The sequence below is a fragment of the Prunus mume genome, linkage group LG6, assembly GCF_029339155.1.
Source record: "Prunus mume cultivar Tortuosa linkage group LG6, ASM2933915v1, whole genome shotgun sequence".
Classification (NCBI taxonomy): domain Eukaryota; kingdom Viridiplantae; phylum Streptophyta; class Magnoliopsida; order Rosales; family Rosaceae; genus Prunus; species Prunus mume.
The window spans coordinates 13,784,355-13,807,591 of record NC_142703.1 but is presented as its reverse complement, the minus strand read 5'-3'; the positions used below and the strand labels follow the sequence as shown (position 1 = coordinate 13,807,591).

The 23,237-nt window shown below is 38.7% G+C and overlaps 1 protein-coding gene and 2 pseudogenes across 1 annotated transcript; all 3 read right to left on the bottom strand.

Moving 5' to 3' along the window:
• Positions 1–71: 71 nt before the first annotated feature.
• Positions 72–1,808, bottom strand: LOC148916162 (non-functional pseudokinase ZED1-like). Its single transcript, XM_089054332.1, has 2 exons — positions 1,603–1,808; positions 72–1,180 (listed from the first exon to the last, which is right to left on the bottom strand). Exons 1-2 carry the CDS (start codon positions 1,617–1,619, stop codon positions 163–165), a joined length of 1,035 nt encoding a protein of 344 aa, XP_088910458.1. The 5' UTR covers positions 1,620–1,808; the 3' UTR covers positions 72–162.
• A 1,493-nt stretch (positions 1,809–3,301) lies between these two features.
• LOC148916161 (non-functional pseudokinase ZED1-like) lies at positions 3,302–4,372 on the bottom strand (annotated as a pseudogene).
• A 7,058-nt stretch (positions 4,373–11,430) lies between these two features.
• On the bottom strand, positions 11,431–12,995 carry LOC148916160 (serine/threonine-protein kinase ZRK1 pseudogene; annotated as a pseudogene).
• Positions 12,996–23,237: the final 10,242 nt, after the last annotated feature.

The following is a 23,237-nucleotide window of genomic DNA, read 5'->3' as shown; positions in this document are numbered from 1 at the left end:
CGGATCCAATCAGAGAGTTCGTGTAATTACGAACAGATGCCACTCTGTTTTGGTGGGTCCTTGCTTGCTGGTTGAAATCCACATAATTAAGTATTTATAATCAGATAATTTGATTACATAAGAATAATTATGGATATTCTTCTAATACAGAGAGCTTATGAACTAAGGCAAGATAGACTTGTCAATTCGTACAACTTCTTTGGCCACATAAATCATATCTGGCCTTGCTTCAGTTTCCTCTTGGATGCACAACAATGCCAGTGCTAGTAAATCCTTCAGTTGCTTTTGTGCTTGCTCATCTCCCCCGACTTCCTCAAGGATTTTAGGGTCCGCAATTGTCTCTATTTGAATCTGTCCATCAGAAACATTAAGTTTCGGATCTTTAGTAAGTTCCTCATCTCCAGAGTCATCCACAGCTTCTCGTCGCATCAAGAATACAAGTAAAAGCACACCAAAGCTATAAACATCAGTTTTTTCTGAACTTTGACGAGACTTTAGGTAAGTAGGGTCTACGAACCCTGTTGGTCCTCGTGCGAAATTTTCTTGAACATACAATTGGTCAGGAGGAATGGTTATGGAGTCTGAAAAGTCGAAGAGTTTGGGAACATTGTCATCGTCCAATAAAATGCAGCAGGATGATACACCCCTATGAACGATGGGCCTTGGAAAGGCAGTATGTAGGTATGTGAGTGCACTAGCAAGCTGCTTTGCAATACGCAGTCTAGTTTTCCATGGTAATAATTCATTATCCGCTACTAAACTTCCATCAAAGTTGAGACCTCCTTTTCCTGCATTTTCAAACACCAAAGCTGGTCTATCGAACTCTAAGCAGCAGCCTAATAATTTCAAGGAATTCTTATGGGTGCTCATCTGCATTGATATGATAATATCACGAATAGCCCCGTCGACGTTATAATGCTGCTTAATGATAACTATACGGTCGTCTAGAATACCCCTGTAAATGTCGTAGCGTAATCCATCTATCATGCAAGAACGATCAAAGTTGTTGGTACCTCTGTTGAGCTCAGCAGCAGAGTAACAACGAATAGGATGAGATTTTCCATCACAAGAAGCAATTAGATCCTTTAGTAACATGCTTCCATTCTTCAAGAATGATCTCTTTCTTTCCTCCTTTTCCTCCTTTTCCTCCCTTCGCTTTACACATGGAATGATTGAGAACCTAGTATATATATACACACACGAGCGCACACAACGTGCAAAGGAATGAATAAGAAAATGATAAAATGATAAAATGAAAAAAAATTAATCTATCCCAATTCTCAAGAAAAGACAGCATTAGCACCCACACTTTGCTTTCATTTTGTTCTTTAGAACTTTACATGAAATCCAAACAGATCAAATCTCAGCTTTCATATGTTTCTTACAAACTGAGAAACAACAATAATACTCAGTTTTTTGGATGGAAGAAAAAAAAAAATACTTGTCCTGCCGCTTTCGTCATATTCATGGATTACTTCGATTTAATTACAACAAAATTTTGGGCTTCAGCCACACGAAAAACCTTGAAGGAAAGGAAAGCTATATATATATATATATATATATATATTAAAGGATTAAAACCCGGGAAGCAAAAAAACTTACAAGGATTTGGATGCCATTGTTCACACTTGAAATTTCTCCCTTTAGCACCGAGGCCCCTTAGAACAGGACTAAGATTGCCCCAAAGTAAAAAGTAATTTGTTTAATCAAATTGGGAAGATGCATGGCAGGCAGCTGCGCCCAACTGAAGGGTAGACCTGTTGACTTGACTTGACTCCACTCGAGTCTTTTGAGATTTATAACGCGTTTGCTTGGAGCGAAAAATCTACAGTGGGCCAGTGTATGGATGCGCCCAAATTTCAGCATTTAGATCACTTTGAAATTGAATCCCACCAACCTGTACAACCGGTGAAGAAGAAAGAGAAAAAGCAAATTAAAAAAGCTGACAGCCAACATAGGCCATATAAAAAAGACAAAACGCATGTTTATATATATATTATTTATTTTCTCCTCTTCTTTTTTTTGACAGAAATTTATTTCTCTTTTGGGTTGATGTAATGTATACGAATAGTAGACTTTTTTTATTTATTATTTATTAATTTCTCTTTTGGGTTGATGTTTATATTTATATATATGAAAACTTAAAGTAAGAATGTAATTAACTGAAAAAACCAGTAGAACTTAAAAAAAAATTACAATAAACAGAAAAGGTTAAATATATTTAGATTAACATAACAATAATAATAGGCATTAAAAATTTTGTTCCATGTTTTTCTTCCACTAATATTGTTCGCGCTAGAACTAAACAGATAGAATTAGGGCTAAAATTACAGGTGATGTGGATAGTTTTGACAAAAAGAGTCTTCGGGTGTTAGGTGATAGGGGTTGGTTCTAGGATACTTGTGTGTACTCGATAGATTAGGCTCTTAAAAATTTGAAAGTGTGACATTTCACGAAAGATATGGTGATTGTGTAACTTGTACTTGATGATATTGGAGATACCAAATTTTCTAGCACAAAATAGTCCAAATTTTAACAATTCCTCGGTAAGTAGTGGATGGAAGGCACAAAATTGAATTTTCTTGATCTTGTCTTTCAAAATGTTTCTTTAATTAAATTTTTATATTTTTTCTTTAATTTTACATCTCAAAGATTAATCTAATACTTTTATATATCTCTATTTTTAATCCGTCAAACTTAGATTTTTAATAAAAGAAAGTAACATAAGGAGTATAAATGAAATAAAAGAAACATGTAAGGTCTGATTGCAATTACACCGAACCTCATATAGTGTAACTGAAACTGTCCGTTTTATGTATTTGTTGGGAAGAAGATGCACGGAAGCTTCCCCCAATTCCTTGAATAGAAAGAAAATAGGTTGCCTTCCCCTCTATTCCCATGCCGATTGGGGATATCAAGAAAGGACCACACGCATTAGGAAGATAGTCTGAAAGAAGATAAGAGAATTGCTTGAAATGATGACTTCATTTTCCCTAATTTTAGTGTGAGTCATCTTCTTTTTTCCTTGTCCGTTTTTTTTTCCCCCTTACAAATGATGCTTTCAAGAAATGTTTTTTCCTCACAAAACAACTTTTGGGATTCAGCCACATGAAAATTTCGATTGAGAGCCTCTGTCGAAGTCTCTGAGGTTGATTAACACTTTATATAATATTGTCGAGCACACTAATCTATTTAGCATAGGATGCTTGCTTTCGTACACTATCAGAAATCGACACCAAGTAACCCAAAAAATCACGAGGTCAGGGTTTATAATTGAGAGAAAACTGTAAAATTGGTGTAATTATATATGCACTTTGAGGAGGACAAGTAAAAGCACACCAAAGCTATAAACATCAATTTTTTATGTAATGTAACCAGTTGCAAGGTAGTCGGGGTAAGTGTACCCAGATGCCCTTATTTTGTTATCGCCTTTGACATGGGATTGCTTAGGAGGATCACTTATGGAGAATGAAAAGTTGGAGAGTTTGGGAACATAGTCATCATCCAACAAAATGCAGGTGGATCTCAGATTCCTATGAATGATGGGCCTAGAAAAGGCGGTATGGAGATGTGTAAGTGCATTAGCAAGCTGCTTCGCAATATGCAATCTAGTTTTCCATGGTAACAAGGATTGAACTCCATTAGCTGCGCTTAAACTTCCATCATCCCTGAGAACTCCTTTTGCTGCATTTTCATGCACCAGAGAGCTGGTAGAGGGAACTCTAAGCAGCAACCTAATAATTTCAAAGCGTTCTTATGGGAGCTCATCTGCATTGATATCTTAATATCACGAATAGCACGAGACCTAACTTCCTCATTGTCCTTGTCATTCTTACGGATAATGTACTTCCTAATGATAATTGTTCGGTTGTCTAAAACACCCTTGAACATTTGGCAGTCTCCATCATCTTGTATGATGCGAGAAAGATCGAAGTTGTTTGTAGCCCTGACGAGCTCAGCAGCTGAGTAAGTGCGAATAGGATTAGATTTTCCATCACAAGAAGCATTGATATCCTCTAGTAAGATGCTTCCATTATCCAAGAATGATCTTTCTCTTTCCTTCTTGTTCTTGCTCGAACGTGGAAACAATGAGAACCTAATGCATATAGGTAAAACACAAACGCACAAGAATGAATACAAATTGATGAAATGGAAATAATTAATCAAGAAAAATACAGAACATCCACAGTTTGCTTTCATTTTGTTCTTTAGAACTTCACATGAAATCCAAAGACATCACATAAAATTTTGAATTTTTTTTAAATACAAGCAATAATCTTGGTGCCATGGTTATTCTCACCAATGTAACCCATAAAATAAAATAAAAAACAAAAAATAAACAAAAAATAACTTACAAGGCTTTGGATGTCATTGTTTAGCACCCAGGCCCTTAGAACTGGACTCAGATTGCCCTAAGTAAACAATTTTTATTTGTTTTAAAAATACAGTGGGACGCAAAGAAGAACCAACGTTTTACTTATTTATTTGTATGTTTATTAAATACTAGCATGCACATGTGATAGATTTTTATTTTTCATGTGCGGGATTGATTTTATTTATTTATTTTGCATCATGCATGTTCCATCAATTTAGAGGTTTATATGTTATTTTCCGCAATTGAAATAATCTTATAATTAAATCACAAGAAAATGTAGTGTACAAGAAAAATAAAATAAATAAAAATGAAGCGAGGTGGGCATGTGGAGATGAGCAGACAAAGGGACACACGGGTTGGCTCTTGGTTGGAGAGAAAAGAAGGTTGTTGGAGGATAAAATTGGATTGGGTGTAGGATATAAGAATAAGATGGGCAATTATTTTAATTTTTTTTAAAGGGATGGGCTGGGCTATATAGGCTGGGGAAGTTTTACAAAAAATTGGGTTAGGCTTCAGCCCTATCTACGACATGGACAACGTCAAATAAATATAAAAATAAAAATAAAACAACTTGAAAAGCCCATTTTCGTCTTACTGGTATTCAATTGATTTTGAACATGACATGAAACTCAAACGGATCTAATCAAATCAGAAGGCGGTCCTTGCTTGATGGTTGAAATCTACATAATTAAGTATTTATAATCAGATAATTTAATTAATGTTTGAGGGTGGTCAAAATTCACCTAATCTGCAAAGGAGGAATTTCTAGCGGCTGAAGAATTCCTTGGCGGCCGAGAATTCGTAGTAGTGCAAATACTAGCGGCAAGAATTCCTAGGCGGCTAAGAATTCCTAGTGGTGCAATTCCTAACGGCCGAAGAATTCCTAACAGCCGAGAATTCTTAGCATACGAGAATTCCTAGCGGCCGAGGAATTCTAGCGGCCGAGAAATCTTAGCGCCAAGATACCTTCTCAAAAGGTGGGCCGTAATCTTAAATACCTTGGTCGCCACTCTCTTGCAAAAGTTGGGTCGAGGTGGATACTCTCCTTGCGCAAGACCGAGAGCCCTCCCCGCAACACTTGGGCAAGCAAAGTTGGGCGAGGGAGTTGAAGTTCGGCATCGGTATTTCCGCCGAGGGATTTGAAGTTCGGCGAGAGGTTCCTCCGAGGGAGTTGAAGTTCGGCAAGAGGTATTTTCGCTAAGAGAGTTGAAGTTCAGCGGGAGGTATGTCCGCCGAGTTCCCAATATTCTAATATTTTGAGAACTCAAAGATTGTCCAACCTGAGGCCAAGCCCAACATTTAAATATTTGGAATTCTCATACCACCCACCTTGGCAAATGGTCAGCCAACTTTAGAATTCTAAAAACTCAAAGGGCACGAGGTTCCACCAAATGTCAAGATGAAATCTCGGATATCCAAGCCCAAGCCACAGATTCGGGCCTAAGATTTCCAAAGGTTAGTGTGCACATGACGGAGGCCTATCAAGGAAAAAAAATCAAGGAGGTTGATGACGATTCAGAATTTTCCAAAAACAAGATAAAATCAAGCAACCATAATATCTTCGCCGATGTGATCCAGGGATTTAGGGGGCCTCGAAAGGAAAGAAATTTTAAAAGAGTTAACATTTGGCCATTCAATGGCCAGCCCATGGCTCAATGGATGCCCTATATAAACCTCACCAAACGAAGACATCAGACACAACATTAGAAAGACAAACCTATTTTTCATCTCGCACTTTTCTTTTCCTAGACTTAGGATTTTACTTTTCATGCACCTAGTGTAGCGAGTTCTTCCTTTTCTTAGTGTAAGTTTAAATTCTCATTCAATTTATATTTTCTTGTCATTTAAATTCAAGTTTATTTCAATTGTTTTACTTTTCATTGTTATCGCACTTCAATTAAGTTTAATTTCAAGTTCATTTTACTTTATCGATCTTATCACTTTCATTTTCGTTCTTTCTTTATTTATCGCTTTGATTCATTTTATCGCACTTTAATTCTCGTTTTTACGTTATTTATCTTTCACACTTTACTTTACGCATTTGTCTTTAAATTATATTTAAGTTTAAGCACCTTTACTTTACGCACTTGTTCTTCATATTATTACGTTTCACCTTCAATCTTCATCTCCACCCACTTCACATCATTTGGTGACTCACATAAAGCCTTGACCCAGAGGTAGTGAAAGGGGCAAAATGAAAGTAAGGCCGAACAAACAACCATTGTATGAGTACTAAGATAGGTAGGAGAGGCCACGATATCAACCTGAGAGGAAAAATGAACATGCCCCTCTAAGATATGAAGACATTGATTCACCAAACTCGAGCCAGAATAGAAGCACGTGGATCTCGGTGGGCAAGGGCAAAAGCCAAGATGTGGCCTATGTATAAAGACCCCGCCCAATGGACGTTAGTGGTGTTCCAACTTTCAAGGTGCCGAACACTAAGGCGGGCCAATGGTATTGAAGCAAGAGTTCAAAACTCCCCCAGTAGCTTAGAGCAAGACTCAAACGAGAAATGCCCAAATGCAATATGCCACCACCTACAATGCAGAGTTGGAATGGGCGGACAAGAGGTAGGCTCAACTTGACTGACTGGTCGAGAGAAGCTTCGGTTGGAGGAATTGGAGCTAGCCAAGGCCAATGTCGTGGCTTTTAGAGGCGGCTGCGGCCGAGGAAATAAAATACGTTGTGAATGGGTGAATGGCCAAGTCGTGGTAACAACCCCGGAAGAACCAATCTTGGAGTTGGAAGCCCATTTGACTGGGCTTTTGAAGCAAATAACTCCAAGTTTGAAGTTAGTGAGCCAACTAAGATGAGGGTAGATAAACCTTTGAAGGGTGAGAAAACAAGGGTTGCTCGACCAAAAATACATTTGGTCGCCAAGACTCTGATAGTGACCAAGGGGGCTTAGCCCACCGAGGTTAAGAAGAAATGAGAAAACGACCAGAACATGGTCGAAGAAATTAGGGCTGGCCCCATATGAAAGAAAGTGTGCAAAGGCGGAGAAAGACTAAGTCATGGTAGAGGCCGAGGCCGAGGCTAATGGGATAGAACAAAAGACCAAACGTGCGGCTGAAGGAAGACAAAAGGCCGAATATACAACTAAATGGGAAGATAAAGAGCTATTAGAAAACCCTCAGCCCAATTTTGCGTCGGCCAAAGGTTTGATGGCCCAAGATGAAGAATATGGGAATGATGAGTACTTAGAGGAATTTTCGAATTAGGGTATAGAGCATCTTGAAAAGGAACACAAGGAAGAGATGACCAAATTCGAGAACGAACTAAAAGCGGGCAAGGTCAAAGTGAAGTTTGGAGATTTTGACAAAGTGAACGCTATGGTTGTTACACTCCCATTATTTTTCGAAGCTCGGCCGAATCAACCCAATTATATGTATGAAGATGTTTTCGATGAGGTTGAATCCATGGTCCAAATGGAAGGGGCCAAAGAAATTGAGATGACCAAAGAAGTTTCAAAGGAAGAGAGTGTCTAACCTTGCACCGTGGTGCCCAAAGCGGAGGAAAAATTGCCTGAGAATGTGTGCTATAAGATGCCCAATAAGAAAATGTTCTCCCACCTTAAGCCTTTATACATGGGCGCTCATTTTGATGGAGTCTTGGTAAGAAAAGTCCTTGTAGATACCGGGGCTACGGTCAACATCCTTCATACCTCAAACATGAGGAAATTGAAAAAGGGCTTGGATGAATTGATTTTGATCAAACAACGGTCAGTGGGTCTGGGGGATACACCACGACTTCAAAAGGGATCATCATACTCCAAGTTAGAATGGAGCATAAGGTTAGGATAACGGTTTTTTGTTGCAGTGAAGATAACGACCCATTTTAATGCTTTGTTAGACAAAGATTAGATCCACGGAAGCATGTGTGTGCCATTTTCACTTCATCAATTTTTTCAATTTTGGCATAAGGATGGAAGTGTAGAGATTGTTCAGGCTGATGCATGACACTTCATGACTCCCGCCAACGCAATGGAGGCAAAATTTTATGAGAATGATATCGGGCCTCTTTATTTTATGAGGTCAGACATGAACGGCCGACTTACAGGAGTCTCGGCCCAAAAGGTGATAGACATAAGGCACACGATGCCTAAGCAAATGGGGAGCGCCCCACGATAGCTGATTTCTTCTCTCTCAATGAGTGATGCAACCATAGAGGAATAAAAAAGGCAACGGTGAAAGATACTTTGAGACGGCTATATGGTTTTTGGTCCGAAAGAGCAGTCGAGCATTGGTCAACTGTTAAGTGGAATTGGCACCAAATGAGATGGATGATTCGAATGCGGAACTCCAAGATCCTATGTTGAAAATCAACTTTGGGACGAAAGACAACCATCGGCAAATCTACATCAGTGGCCTAATGAAGCCAGAACTTGGGGGCAAGATGGAAAAGCTTTTAAGAGAGTTTAGGATTGCTTCGCTTGGGATTACACTTAGATGTTTGGATTGAGACGTGACTTGGTCAAGCACCGTGTATGAATAACGAAAGATTTCAATCCCTTCAAGTAACCGCCCCGCCGAATGTCGGCGAAGTAGAATTACAAGTAAATGAAGAAATTGTAAAACTTGTGAAAGCCAAATTTATTAGGCCAAATTTACAAGTCATGACTTCGGGGTTTCTGTTGGGAATTTCATAAGATTCTTGGTGCACCAAAGGGGAATTCAAATTGATAAAAATGAGGCTAAGACTATCATTAACACGCCCCATTCAAAAAACAAGGTGTGCGAAGTTTGTTAGGCTAAATTAACTTTCTCCGAAGGTTCATAGCCAACTCTGTGGGAAAAGTTGAGTCATTCTCATCTTTGATAAAACTCAAGGATGAATAGGAATTTTGGTAGGAGGAAACACACCAAAAGTCATTCGACGCCATTAAGGAATATTTGGCCAAGTCTCCAGTGCTCATTCCACTAAAGCAGGGCCGACTCGAAATTGTATATTTCGGCAGCGGAGAACTCCATCGGAAGTTTGTTAGCCCAAGACAAAGATAAAAAGAAAGAGCAAGCAGTATATTACCTCAGCCAAATTCTAACGGCCATCGAGAAAGAATACTCGTCAGAGGAGAAACTTGGCTTAGCCTTGTACTTTACCGCAACCAAGTTGAGGCATTACATTTTGCCCTATGTGTGCATATAATCGCCAAGACTAATTTGAACCAAAATGATTAGGTCCATTTCTCTCCAATCAATGGTCGATTTTTGGAAAGGTTTGGGAAATAACGAAGAGATAGCCCGCCGCAAGGAAATATTGTCATAGTAAAATGAAGATTTTTATTGGAAGAATGGGCATCATAAAAAGATATCTTCCAAAAGTTATCATATATATACATGGGCAAAGTTCACTACAAAGGGGGCCAAGCAATGGCCTAGGCATTCAGTCAATTCAAAATTTAATAATGTGCAAGGCGAACAAATGTCTCAAACTTTAGAAATTGAGAGGTCTCGGGTTTTAATTTGCTTACCTCTACACCAATTCCGAGCTAAGCAAGTCGAGGGGGCAATGTTTGGGGGTGGTCAAAATTCTCCCAATTTTCCGAAGAGGAATTCTTAGGGCCGAAGAATTCCTAAGCGGCCGAGAATTACTAGTGGTGCAATTCCTAGCAGCCGAAAATTCCTAGTGGCCGAAGAATTTCTAGGCTGCAGAAAAATCCTAGCGGCCGATGAATTCCTAGTGGTCAAGAAATCCTAGAGGCCAAGATACCTTCTCAAAAAGGTGGGTCGGGCACTCCTTAAATACCTTGGTCGGTCACTCCTTTTGTAAAAAGTTGGGTCTAGGTGAATTTTCTCCTTGCACACCCGAGCGCCCTCCTTGCAACACTTGGGCAAGCAAAGTTGGGCCGAGGGAGTTGAAGTTCGACAGGAGGTATTTCTCGAAGGAGTTGAAGTTCGGCGGAGGTATTTCCTCGAGGAGTTGAAGTTCAGAGGGAGGTATTTCGCAGAGAGTTTTGAAGTTCGGCAGGAGGTATGTCCGTCGAGTTCCCAATATTCGAATATTTTGAGAACTCAAAGATTGTCCAACATGGGGCCAAGCCCAACATTTAAATATTTGGAGTTCTCATACCACCCACCTTGGCGAATGGTCAACCAACTCTAGAATTCTAAAAACTCAAAAGGCACAAGGTTCCACCAAATGTCAAGATGAAATGTCGGAGATCCAAGCCCAAGCCACAGATTCGGGCCCAAGATTTCCGGAGGTTAGTGTGCACATAACGGAGGCCTAACAAGGAAAAAAATCAAGGAGGTTGATGACGATTCAGAATTTTTCAAAAACGATATAAAATCAAGCAACCACAATATCTCCGCCGACATGATCCATGGATCTAGGAGAGCCTCGAAAGGAAAGAAATTTTAAAAGAGTTGACATTCGGCCATTCAATGGCCAGCCCATGGCCTAATAGATGCCCTATATAAACCTCACCAAACAAAGACATCATACACAACATCAGACAAACAAACCTATTTTTCGTCTCGCACTTTTCTTTTCCTAGACTTAGGGTTTTACTTTTCATGCACCTAGTGTAGCGAGTTCTTCCTTTTCTTAGTGTAAGTTTAAATTCTCGTTCAATTTCTATTTTCTTGTCATTTAAATTCAAGTTTATTTCAATTGCTTTACTTTTCATTGTTATCGCACTTCAATTAAGTTTAATTTCAAACTCATTTTACTTTATCGTTCATATCGCTTTCATTTCGTTCTTGATTTATTTATCGCTTTGATTCATTTTATCGCACTTTAATTCTTGTCTTTACGTTATTTATCTTTTGCACTTTACTTTACACATTTGTCTTTAAATTATATTTAAGTTTAAGCACCTTTACTTTACGCATTTGTTCTTCGTTTCATTACGTTTCAACTTCAATCTTCATCTCCACCCACTCCACATCATTTGGTCGCTCACATAAAGCCTTGACCCTGAGGTAGTGAAAAAACCTAGGTCGTGAGGAGGTTCCTTGCTCAGCCGAACAATCGTTTGATTAAAGTCAGATCTCATATGCAACATATCCATCTACTCACATTCCATTCAAGCCCAAATTCGGGGCTTAGTGGCGGCACACCCCGCACTCAAAAGAAGAAGGAACAAAAGTTTCTTTTGACTACCACCTCGGCCAAAAAGAGGAAAAAAAATAGATAATGATAATTATGGATATTCTTCTAATACAAAGAGCTTAGCATAGCATCAACCCATTGAACAGGTGAAAGACTGAGCTTAGCATAACAAATGCAGCGGATAAGTTAATTAAGCATCATATCTAGCTAAGGCAAGATAGACTTTTCAATTCGTACGAGTTCTTTGGCCACATCAATCATATCTGGCCTTGCTTCACTTTCGTCGTGGATGCACAACAATGCCAATGCTAGGAAATCCTGTAGTTGCTGTTGTGCTTGCTCATCTCCCCCGACTTCCTCAAGGATTTTAGGGTCCGCAATTGTCTCTATTTGAATCTGTCCATCAGAAACATCAAGTTTCGAATCTGCAGTAAGGAGTTCAATTTCTGCTCCCTGTTTTGTCATTGCAGCTCTTCGCGTCAAGAATACAAGTAAAAGCACACCAAAGCTATAAACATCAGTTGTTTCTGAACTTTGACAATACTTTAGGTAAGTAGGGTCCGTGTACCCCGGTGTCCGTGCTGAGAAATTTTCTTCAACATACAATTGGTCAGGAGGAATGGTTATGGAGAATGAAAAGTCGAAGAGTTTGGGAACATAGTCGGCGTCCAATAAAATGCAGCGGGATGTTACTCTCCTATGAACGATGGGCCTTGGAAAGGCAGTATGGAGATATGTAAGTGCACTAGCAAGCTGCTTTGCAATACGCAGTCTAGTTTTCCATGGTAATAATTCATTATCCACTACTAAACTCCCATCATAGGTGAGACCTCCTTTTCCTGCATTTTCAAGCACCAAAGCTGGTGTATCGAGCTCTAAGCAGCAGCCTAATAATTTCAAGGAATTCTTATGGGTGCTCATCTGCATTGATATGATAATATCACGAATAGCCCTGTCGACCCTATGTCTGTACTTCTTAATGATAACTGTTCGGTTATCTAGTATACCCCTGTACATGTCGCAGTGTAAGTCATCTATAATGCAAGAAGGATCGAAGTTGTTAGTAGCTCTGATGAGCTCAGCAGTAGAGTAACAACGAATAGGATTAGATTTTCCATCACAAGAAGCAATGAGATCCTCTAGTAAGATGCTTCCATTCTTCGAGAATGATCTCTTTCTTTCCTCCTTTGTCACACATGGAAGCAATGAGAACCTGATACACACACACACACATATATATATATATAGACATACACAAGAGCACACAAAGAATGGATAAGAAAACGATGAAATGAAAATAATTAATCTATCCCAATTCTAAAGAAAAGACGTAGCATATGCAAGACTATGTGGCACTGTATTGGCATCTCTAGAAACAAAACAAATCGAAGAATTATTTAGTTGCTCAAACAAAAAAACGACTGTCTTCCATCAATACTTCTATTGATGAGTTGTCTGCAATGTTGGATCATTATTAAAATACACTTGGGTTTGTGGTAATGTTGTCTGTATAGGTTAAGTCAATGGACATGTGTCAAAAAATTAGATACTTCTTAGAAGTCATTTTATAAATGGGTAAAGTAATCTTTAAAATTTTAAAAATAAGGTGGGTGAGGAAATAAGACACTTGAGTGGAAATAGCAGCACTATTAATTTATAATTTATTTTCATGCATGTCATTAACTACCTTAATTATAATTAATACTCTGTATTAATAGCATATCAATCACCCATTTATTTTGGTTGGCATGCCCTCTACACATCCCTAAAATAAACAAAAAAAAAATCCTTAAATTATATGTCCAATAAATAATGTACCTATAAAAAAAAGTACAAATATGTATATAATATAGGTACTTTATTTATATAAAAAAAAGGATCCGTTACTTTTGTAATTGAAATTTATGTAAATATTTTATAAATTAAAAATAAGTACATTATTTACACACACACAAAAAAAATTGTCAGAAAATTGGTATGTTGTGTAATTGAAATTTCTGCACATTTTTTATAAATTAAAAATAGGTATACTTACAAAAGATATGTAAAAAATAGGTACGAAAAATAGGTATATTATTCATTAAAAAAAAGGTGGAAAAAATAGTCAAATAATAGGTACATTATTTTATGCTAAAATGAGATAGGTATTTTAATGTTTCTTTATAAATTCAATGGGCCCTAAAGTGACTTTTTTAGATACTGAACATTATTTTTTAAAAGAGAAAAAAACTTACACTAAAAATTCCTAAATTTAAGCCAATTTAAAACACCATTTTCCTATCTAAAATAGACACCATTTGAATACTAATGACATTGAATTGCAGCAAATATGTTCAAAGTATATTCAGCACAATCAATGGAGAAAACAGCAATTACAAATACGTAGGGGTATTTTGGGAATCAGAAAATTACAATAAATTAAATCTTGAGCTTTATAAGGTAACTTGATGAGGTGGATCCTAGTCATGGGTTTTTACTCATTTTGCAGTTAAGGAAAATTCAATTTGAAGGGAGTAAGTCAAATTTACTAAAAGAAAGACAATAATTTTGGGCTTCAGCTGCACGAAAATTTTGACTTACCTAAAAAACCTTGAAGGAAAGAAAGGCTATATATTTTCGTTAAAGGATTAAAACCCGGAAAAAAAAAACTTACAAGGCTTTGAATGGCATTGTTTACACTTGAAATTTCTCTGTCTAGCACCCAGGCCCCTTAAACTCAGATTGCCCCAAAGCAAACAGCAAATTGTTGATATCTCCTCCTTGTATGCTGCAGATTTCGTACTCAAGCACCAGTTTAGCTCGTCAGATTCAGGTTCTTTGAAAATTATATAACAGTTTCCAAGTTTATTGGTCAACGCACTGGTAGGAATAACATGCAGTGGGACCCAAAAACCCAACGTTTTAAATTTATTTTAGAAATATATTTTTTAATTTAAATACAAGATATAGTTTACAAGGAGAAAAAAGTTTCTCACACAGTATACTAATGTGTCATGAGAGTTCAAACCTAATACCACTAGTCTGCTAGTGAATGCCGTAAGAGTTGAATCTAATACCACTAATCTGCCAATAAAGGCTATTTTCCACTTGGCTGCATTTTAAAAATATATATTTTTTCTTTTTGCTTGTCCAAAAACATTTGTTTAATTTTAGGCTTATTTATTGTTTCACCCCCTAAAATTTTCTCACTTTACCACTTTCATCCATTTCTATCCACAAAACCGTTAAGTATACTGACGTGGCATAGACATTCTAGTAATTTTAGCTCCTTATCTTCTCTCTTCTCTCTCCCTATGCCCCTCTCTTCTCTCTCATCCCGAACCCAACCTCTGTCGCACCCCACCCTCCTCCCTCCTCCCTCTTCTCTCTTCTCTTTCTCTTATCTGCCTCTCTCTTCTCTCCCCTCCCCTCCCTAGACCCAACCCCCAACGCACCTCCATTGCATCCCAACCCCTCCCTCCTCTCTAAACTCAAACCCCCAACACACCTCCATCGCATCCCAACCCCTCCCCCCTTCTGCTCTCTCTCTCTCTCTCTCTCTCTCTCTCTCTCAAGAGAAGATGGGAGTGGCTGTTGAGAAGTTTTTATAAAAAAAAAAGAGCAGTGGTGGTTTGGGTGTGTTTAGTAATTCCATGGAGGGTTAGGTTTGGGGGGTAGGTGTTGGGTCTGGTGAGGAGGGGAGAGAAAGAGAGGTAGAGGAAGAGAGAGAAGATGAGGAGCTAAAATTACTAGAATGCCCATGTCACGTCAACACAATTAACAGTTATGTGAATGGAAATGGACGAAAATGGTAAAGTGAGAAAATTTCAGTAATTTTTAGAAATTCAGGGGGCTAAGTGAGAACATTTCAGTTTAAGGGGGGTAAAGTCAGACCGAACGTTTATTCAAGGAGTAAAACAATAAATAAGCCTTAATTTTAATCAAAGTAGGAAGACGCATGGCAGCTGCGCAATTGAAGGGTGACTTGACTCCACTGTCCGCTCAGTGGTTTCAGATTTATAACGTGTTTGCTTGGAGATCAAGGGGCCCATTTGGGGGAGTTGGAATTTCCAAGTTGTAATTATCTAGAAACCACTCATTAATTATTCATTCAAAAAAGTATATATCATCACCCTTTTTCTAGTCATTGTCTTTACCGTGTTCCTTGCTTCCCCCAAAACAATCACCGTTTGACTTGAAAGAAAAATTGCAATTTCAAGAAAACCTCAAATAATGAGAAAAATCTACATGAACTTCCACTGAACTTCTAGGTAGATGCCGGTTCACTAGTAGCACAGTTAACTGAATTAGTTTTATGTGGCTCTTCTACTTTAACACATAGCTAATAAAGCACCTACTAAGAGCATTTCTACCCGTAAGCTCAGCCAGACAAAATGCCTCCTAAGCCTTCCAAAACTGGCTCCAGTGGTCAATTTTTGTCCTGGCAACACATGGGTTCAACCAAGCATGGACAAGGTCCAAGGTAAGATCAGTCCGAACTCCTGCCCACGGGCGATGACGTTAGCCTGACATCAGCAAATGAAAAAATTCTGAAAAATTACCAAAATAATTCATTTGAGAATGAGTATAGTTTTGAAGTTTATTGCTATGGTTAAGTCAACGATGCCATCGAATGATCAATGTCCAGTGGGGCCGACCAAAGCAATGTACATGAAATTACTATTTTCCCTTTTCATTATCAGACACAAAGAAAAACACAATTAGTCAATAACTTACAAAGAAAGAAACAAGAAGAACTTGCCTTGAAATTGCTAGAGCACCAAAAAAATGTACATCACAGCCCCACACAACCAACAGCTTCGGCTGAATAAACAGAGCTGTAGAAAATAGATTCTTTTCATATATACAATTCACGGGTACAGGCCTTATATACAGGCATAGGAGGTAGGTAAATGGTTTACAACGGTAGTGTAGTAATTATATCAAACCTAAATGCTGTAATTACAATACAATAAAGCTATAATTAAGATACAATAACAATGTAACGGAAATACTCCTTGAATAGGCATAACTATGATTGAATGTCATGATTGTGATGGTAACTCCCTAACAAGAGCAAATCCCTCTCCACTGCCTTCCTCATTTCCCCAACTGCCTTCACATCAATCATATCTGCCCTCACTCCTCCCAATGGATGTTACAAATGATAAAATAACAATTTCAAATACAATAAGACAAAGTAACATTTTTTAATCTTAATTTTATACCCCCACTTTCTTTTTATAAAATTTAAAAAAAAAATTCAAGGCCTTCCTCAAATTACCACTTTATGGTACGATGAATAAAACATTTATATGTGTTAAATCCGTGAGACTAGTCAAGGTGGTGTCGAGGTTGTCATGAACTCAAGAATTAGAGAAGAAAAAAATTCGGATTAGAATAGGTTACAGGTTTGATTTGGAGTGTGACATGCAAAAATATATATTTTTAATAAAATTGTAAACATATTCATTTAATAAGTCGTTAATTAATCATAATTGTATAGATTAAACGTCACCAAAATTGCATTGAGTGGAGGTTCTATCTATAAATTCAACTAAATAAATCATACGTGTAGTTTTCGAGTGATTATAATTATTAAACATGGAATAGAAGATGCATGCTATGAGTGGGAAATGATACTCGAAAAGGGCCTTTGTTGACCGTGGACTCTAGTTATTTGAGTCTGAGGAGCAATCTATTTTCAATCATGTGCGCATCAACCTGCACGGCACCCTCTTCTTCCTAATGAATGAGAAAGGCTGCCTGCCAGAATTTGGACTACAAAACAAATCTATATGATATCTCTACCAACGAACCACAGGCTTGTCTTTGTTTCTTGTATGTTTTAACTTCTGAAGTTGACATTTTGAATTCTCTGCCCAAACAAAAACCCAAAACCACTACTCTTCTTAGCCAAATTTTATGACATATGTATAACGTATGGAGCACCCATTAAATCCCCATTCATGCAGTGTAGAGTTTGATAGAAATGACAAGGGAAGAGAAGAGAGAGAGAGAGAGAGAGAGAGAGAGAGAGAGAGAGAGAGCACGACTTCATTGCTTACATGAATCACACATATAGTCTAGTCGATACATTTACAAGTCAATACATAATAATCACTATATGTAGGCCTAAATTTTCTATTTGATTTTAGCTTCAGGATTTGCGTGGAAAGAACTACACCATGTAAAACATCAGATCAGATGCTTTTTGACAAGGCAGCCAAAGTTGATTCTGTATTGTACTATGATATGTTTGAGCGGGAGTGGTGCACGCGTGTTGAAGTCATGGATTAACTTGTATTGCATATGATTAATTTTTATCGTAACACCATCATGTGATGTACATGTTACACTTTTGTTCTACTCGTATTATAATACGTGTGTGATTTGAGATCAAGAATCAGTTGTTTTCTGGATAATTTGGCTGTATGTTTAGAGCAGGTCCAGTAGGACCCAAATTGGAAAGGGCCCCCTGGCGTGTAACACCCGACTCAAATTTATCCCATGTTCTAATTAATTTGGCGAAATTAAGAATTTACAGTGGGATAGGTATTTAGTCATTTTCTTACCGGAAGAATTTGAATTCGGTTGTACCGTTGCGTAGAGCACGGTGAGATGAGTCCGTAGACACGTAGTGGGCTCGAATCAGTTGTAACGAAAGAGATATGATCAAATGAAGCTCGTGGCATAATCGTAAATATTTGGAAAATGGATTTTTGGTTAAAGGCGGATTGCCCCGTCTCTCTCTCACACTCTCTCTCTCCCGCGCGTCTCTCTCTCTCTCATTTGGTTCGGACGGCGGCTTGACGCCACGTTTTGGCGGCCGTGCTCTCGTCCGGCCACCAAACTTGAGGCGGTACCAAAATGGGGCGCCGTCCTCTTCCTACCCCAGCCAGTCTCGCCACCAGTCGGGATTTCTCCGAGGCGAGAGAAAAGCTCCGGTTTTGACAGAAACTTCACGCCGTTCTCCGTCGTCCGGCCACCGATTCCGGCAAGTGAGGTATGGTTTCTCACCTATTTTCCGAGCTCTAGCTGATGGTTGGGTAGGTTTGCATCGATTTTGAGTGTAGATCATCCGATTTTCGATTTAGGGTTCGGCGGTTTTGCGATCGCGATTCGGCCACCTCCGGTCAATTTTTGGGGTATGCCCAAGAACAAAAGTGACTCCAAATTAGGTGTATTACCTAGGGTAGGAGTCTTGGCTCTCGATTTGGAAGTTTTCCGGCATGCGATGTCGCTTTGACCCCACGCCGCCGTGCGTGTGGCGGCAACGTGGGCACCTTTATGCTGAGGCATTTTTGTCCCATTGCGATCCTCTCGATGTCACGAGCGTAGGTATGCTCGGATCTCATTTTGGATACCGTTAGAGTTCCGAGCGGATATCGCATATCGCGTATTTTTCGGGTTCGCTAGGTTTGGACCGTTGGATGGTCCGGAAGTTACAATATGTTGATCTAGGTATTACCAGAGATTGTATAGATTCTACGGTTGTAAAGCGGAGTCCCGGATACTCGAAAATGCCAACCCTAGTGTTAAGTTTATAGAAATTGTCCGGTCGTGCGATCGTGAGCGATCCGACCGTCGATCTGGACCAAACTTGCATGACGTGCATCCTAGAGCTTGTAGAACCTATAGGAACTTTCGGATCGAATCTAGAGGTCGTGGGCCCCGCGGGTCCGTTTGACCAACGGTGGGTAGTTTGACCCTGGGTTGACTGTGAGACCCTTGGGATAGTTCTACCTTCCCAGGAGGGTTAGAATGACCATAGAGACAAGTCCTGATGTTATGGGGATTATGGGGAATTATCGGATGCTAGTTGTTTATTAAGGTGTTTATATTATTAGAATTTAATGTATAAATTAAGTATGGATTTTATAATTGAATGTTAGTTTGCAGTGCTATATGCACTACCCTATGTACCTCCTCGGTGTTGACAGACCCATGCGTGGCGGTGCGTCACGTATGAGGAGATATGATTGTAAGGCTGGTGAGAATGTAGCGGCCTAGCGGTAGAGGTCGCACGCCGTCTTTGGATTAGCCAACATGTTGATGACTCCATCGTGGCCGAGTCGTCCCGGCGTATGAGGAGATATGATTGTGGGGGTGAGAATGTAGCGGCCCGAGGTCGACGCGTCTTTGGATTAGCCGTGTTGCACCCACGTGGCGTGCCCGACGTATGAGGAGATATGATTGTGGAGTGCTGGTGAGAATGTAGCCAGCCCGGAGGTCGCACGTCTTTGGATTAGCGGCGTGTTGATGAGACCATACGTGGCGGGTGCGTCCTGACGTATGAAGGAGATATGATTGTGTGATGGCTGGTGAGAATGTAGCCGGCCCGGCAGTAGTCGCACAGCGTCTTTGGATTAGCGGCGTTGAGACTCACGTGGCGCGTCCCGGCGTATGAGGAGATATGATTGTGTGATGGTGGTGAGAATGTAGCTGAGCTGGTGAGAATGTAGCAAAGCCTGTGATATGATTTTGGCGTAAAGTCTCGTGCTTTAATCCTCTTTGGTAAAAGAGGACATAGTTTAGGAGTGAACCGGCATGGGTGTGATCACCGGTCTCCGCAGGTTCTCGGGTTCCGGAAATTTGGGCTAGTCTGTCATGGCGAGCGAGATGGCTCCAAGGCAAGAGAAGCGGCCGTGTTTCGTGGTGGGTCCCACCCGAGCAAGCCCAAGGGCAACTTCGCTGGTGGAAGCCCGAGTTTTGTGGCGTCGGGCAGATCACATCGACGCAACAAGACAAGAAACATATTTTTTTATGTTGGCGCGTGAATTACACACGCCAACGGCAAAAATTTGATTTCCTCGACGTCGTATTGGCGAATCCAACGTAAAGTGCCACGTGTCGCGACGAGGGCTCGATCTTTTTCCGGAATCTGACGGTCCTCGCTTTTTGGCTAAAAAATTCTGAAAAATTCTGATTTTTTTAAATACCAAAAAATTCTGTATTTTTTCCCTATAAATACCTAACCATTTTATTCACTTTCTACACCAAATCTTCATAAAAACTCATCTCCTTCCAATATTTTTCACTTTCCACACCAAATTTTGTAGTACAAAATTTCATTTGTGCAAAAATACGAATGTCATCGTCCATCGAAGCCGGAGGTCGTGGACAAATGTTCGAAGAGGTCAAAATCTTGGCAACAAGGTTAAAAAAAAAAAAAAAAAATCTGTTTTATTCAATTTAATGTCTTTATATATATATATATATATATATATTTCTTGCATTTCCAATTTCTTTTTTTTAATAGATTAGTCAAGGCAAAACAAAAAAGAGGAAAACCATTACACATGGCTCCTCAAGTGAACAATGCCCGCAATCGCCTGCGTTCCGTGTCAGAAATAATGACACTATTACGTCCTCGAAGGAAAATACTCCCCCACGTCGTGATCCGGTGGAACCGCCTCCACCAATGATGGAGTTGTCCTTGTATTCCATTGTGTCGGACTATGAGGACCAAGAATATTTCAATTGTATGATGAGTGAGTAGGTATTTCAATTGTATGATGAGTGAGATGTGAATTTTATAATAAATATGGACACGTGGTAACCGAAAATTTTATCCAAAAATTTTATTTGAAAATTTTATTCGAAAAATGTTATCTTAAATTTTAAGTGAAAATTTTATAATAAATAGTGACACGTGACAACCGAAAATATAATCTAAAAAGCTTATCAAAATTAATGGTTTAAAGTATAAACAAATAGGAAATAAAGTACAATGAATAGTAATTGCCTTAAACTTGCCCTAGACTTTGCCCTCGAGCAACTCCAGCCTCACCCAAACTGGGCAAAAGGCCCCACAGCACCCTAACTCCCTCCAGCAGAAAGAGCTCGGGCAATGGCTGGGTCCCACCAGCCCGGCAAGCCCAAGGGCAACTTCGCTGCTTCACCGAGGGGCTGCGCGTGACAAAAAAAAAAATTCAAAAAATTATAGAAAATTCAATTTTTTTAAAAAATACCAAAAAATTATGGATATTTTCCCTATAAATACATAACAATTTTATTCACTTTCCCTATAAATACATAACAATTTTATATTTTGTTGCATATATATTTTTTTTTCTTGCCCTTGACTTGCCTTAGACTTTGCCCTCATGGGTGAAACTACAATGCAGGTGATACTATTCACGTGAATAGTTGCAGCCCTTGCTTGCCCTTGCCTTAGACTTAGCCCTTGTGGGTGGAGATGCTCTTAAAGTAAAGACTTAACTGACTTGCTTTCCTTTGGAATTTGCAAACCAGACTTAACTGGCTTACCAGACTTAACAATATATATATATATATATATATTGTTTTAATTCATTTACCATTTTACTTGTTAAAATTTTCTAATTTTGGTCGCAATATGATACTTGTGATAACAGAAGAGGTATTTGGCAAAAACAAAGGAAGAAGAAGATTGAAATCCAGAGAGAATATATTGAGATTTTTCTGTTTGGTTATTCACTGAATGAATATTACAAAGCACAGTTTAGCTTATATACAATTGTAAAGACTGAAGACTTAAGTAACTAACAGCTTAACAAACTAACACGTGAATAGCACGTGGGTATTCTAACTTGAGCTGATGTGTTCATCTATCAACTTGCAGATGTTTCAAAAGGTAGCCTATTCCGTGTGGACTTTTGTTTTAAAGGATATCGAACCCATCACATCCTTCTTAAGTGCTAATCCAGATAGCTTCTAGCTGTGCCCTATTAAATGGTAATCTGCTCTGGGTGTTGTTGCTTGCTTCAACAAGCAAGAAGTTTGAAATTTCAATTTTATTTTCGAAGATTAAATAAACATTAATCCAAAAATGGCGTGATATGACATCGTGGGAAAGTTGCTGAGAAAATGAGAGGACGATGTAAGCCAGAGGAGAGGAAAAGGAAACACAAACAAGTGATGTAATCTTGTTTTTCAAAATGTTTCTTTAATTAAATTTTTATATTTTTTCTTTAATTTTACATCTCAAAGATTAATCTAATACTTTTATATATCTCTATTTTTCATCCGTCCAACTTAGATTTTTAATATAAAAGAAAGTAACATAAGGAGTGTAAATGAAATAAAAGAAACCTGTAAGGTCTGATTGCAATTACACCAAACCTCATATAGTGTAACTGAAATTGTCCGTTTTATGTATTTGTTGGGAAGAAGATGCACGGAAGCTTCCTCCAAGTCCTTGAATAAGATAAAAACAAAGTAGATGTGAGATGAGAGAATTGCTTGAAATGATGACTTCATTTTCCCTCATTTTAGTGTGAGACATCTTCTTTTTTCTTTGTCCAATTTTTTTTCCCAGTTACACATGATGCTTTCAAGAAATGTTTTTTTCCTTACAAACAACTTTCGGGATTCAGCCACATGAAAATTTCGATTGAGAGCCTCTGTCGAAGTCTCTGAGGTTGATTAACACTTTATATAATATTGTCGAGCAGCAATGATATACACGAATCTATTTACCATAGGATGCTTGCTTTCGTACACTATCAGAAATCGACACCAAGTAACTGAAAAAATCACGAGGTCAGGGTTTATAATTGAGTGAAAACTGTGAAATTGGTGTAATTATATATGCACTTTGAGGACAAGACCAAATTGAGAAGATGCATAATGCCAAGGAAAATAGTAATTTGCTGATACTATAAGAAGATGCATGGCCTGATGGGATCCCCGGATAGCATGCTTCTATTCTTTAAGAATGATCTCGCCCTTTCCTCCTCTGTGAATCATGGAATCAATGAGAGCCTGATACGTATTTATACGTATAGGTCATCAAACACAATCACAAAGAATGAAATAAATTGATCACACATGGAGCCATTAA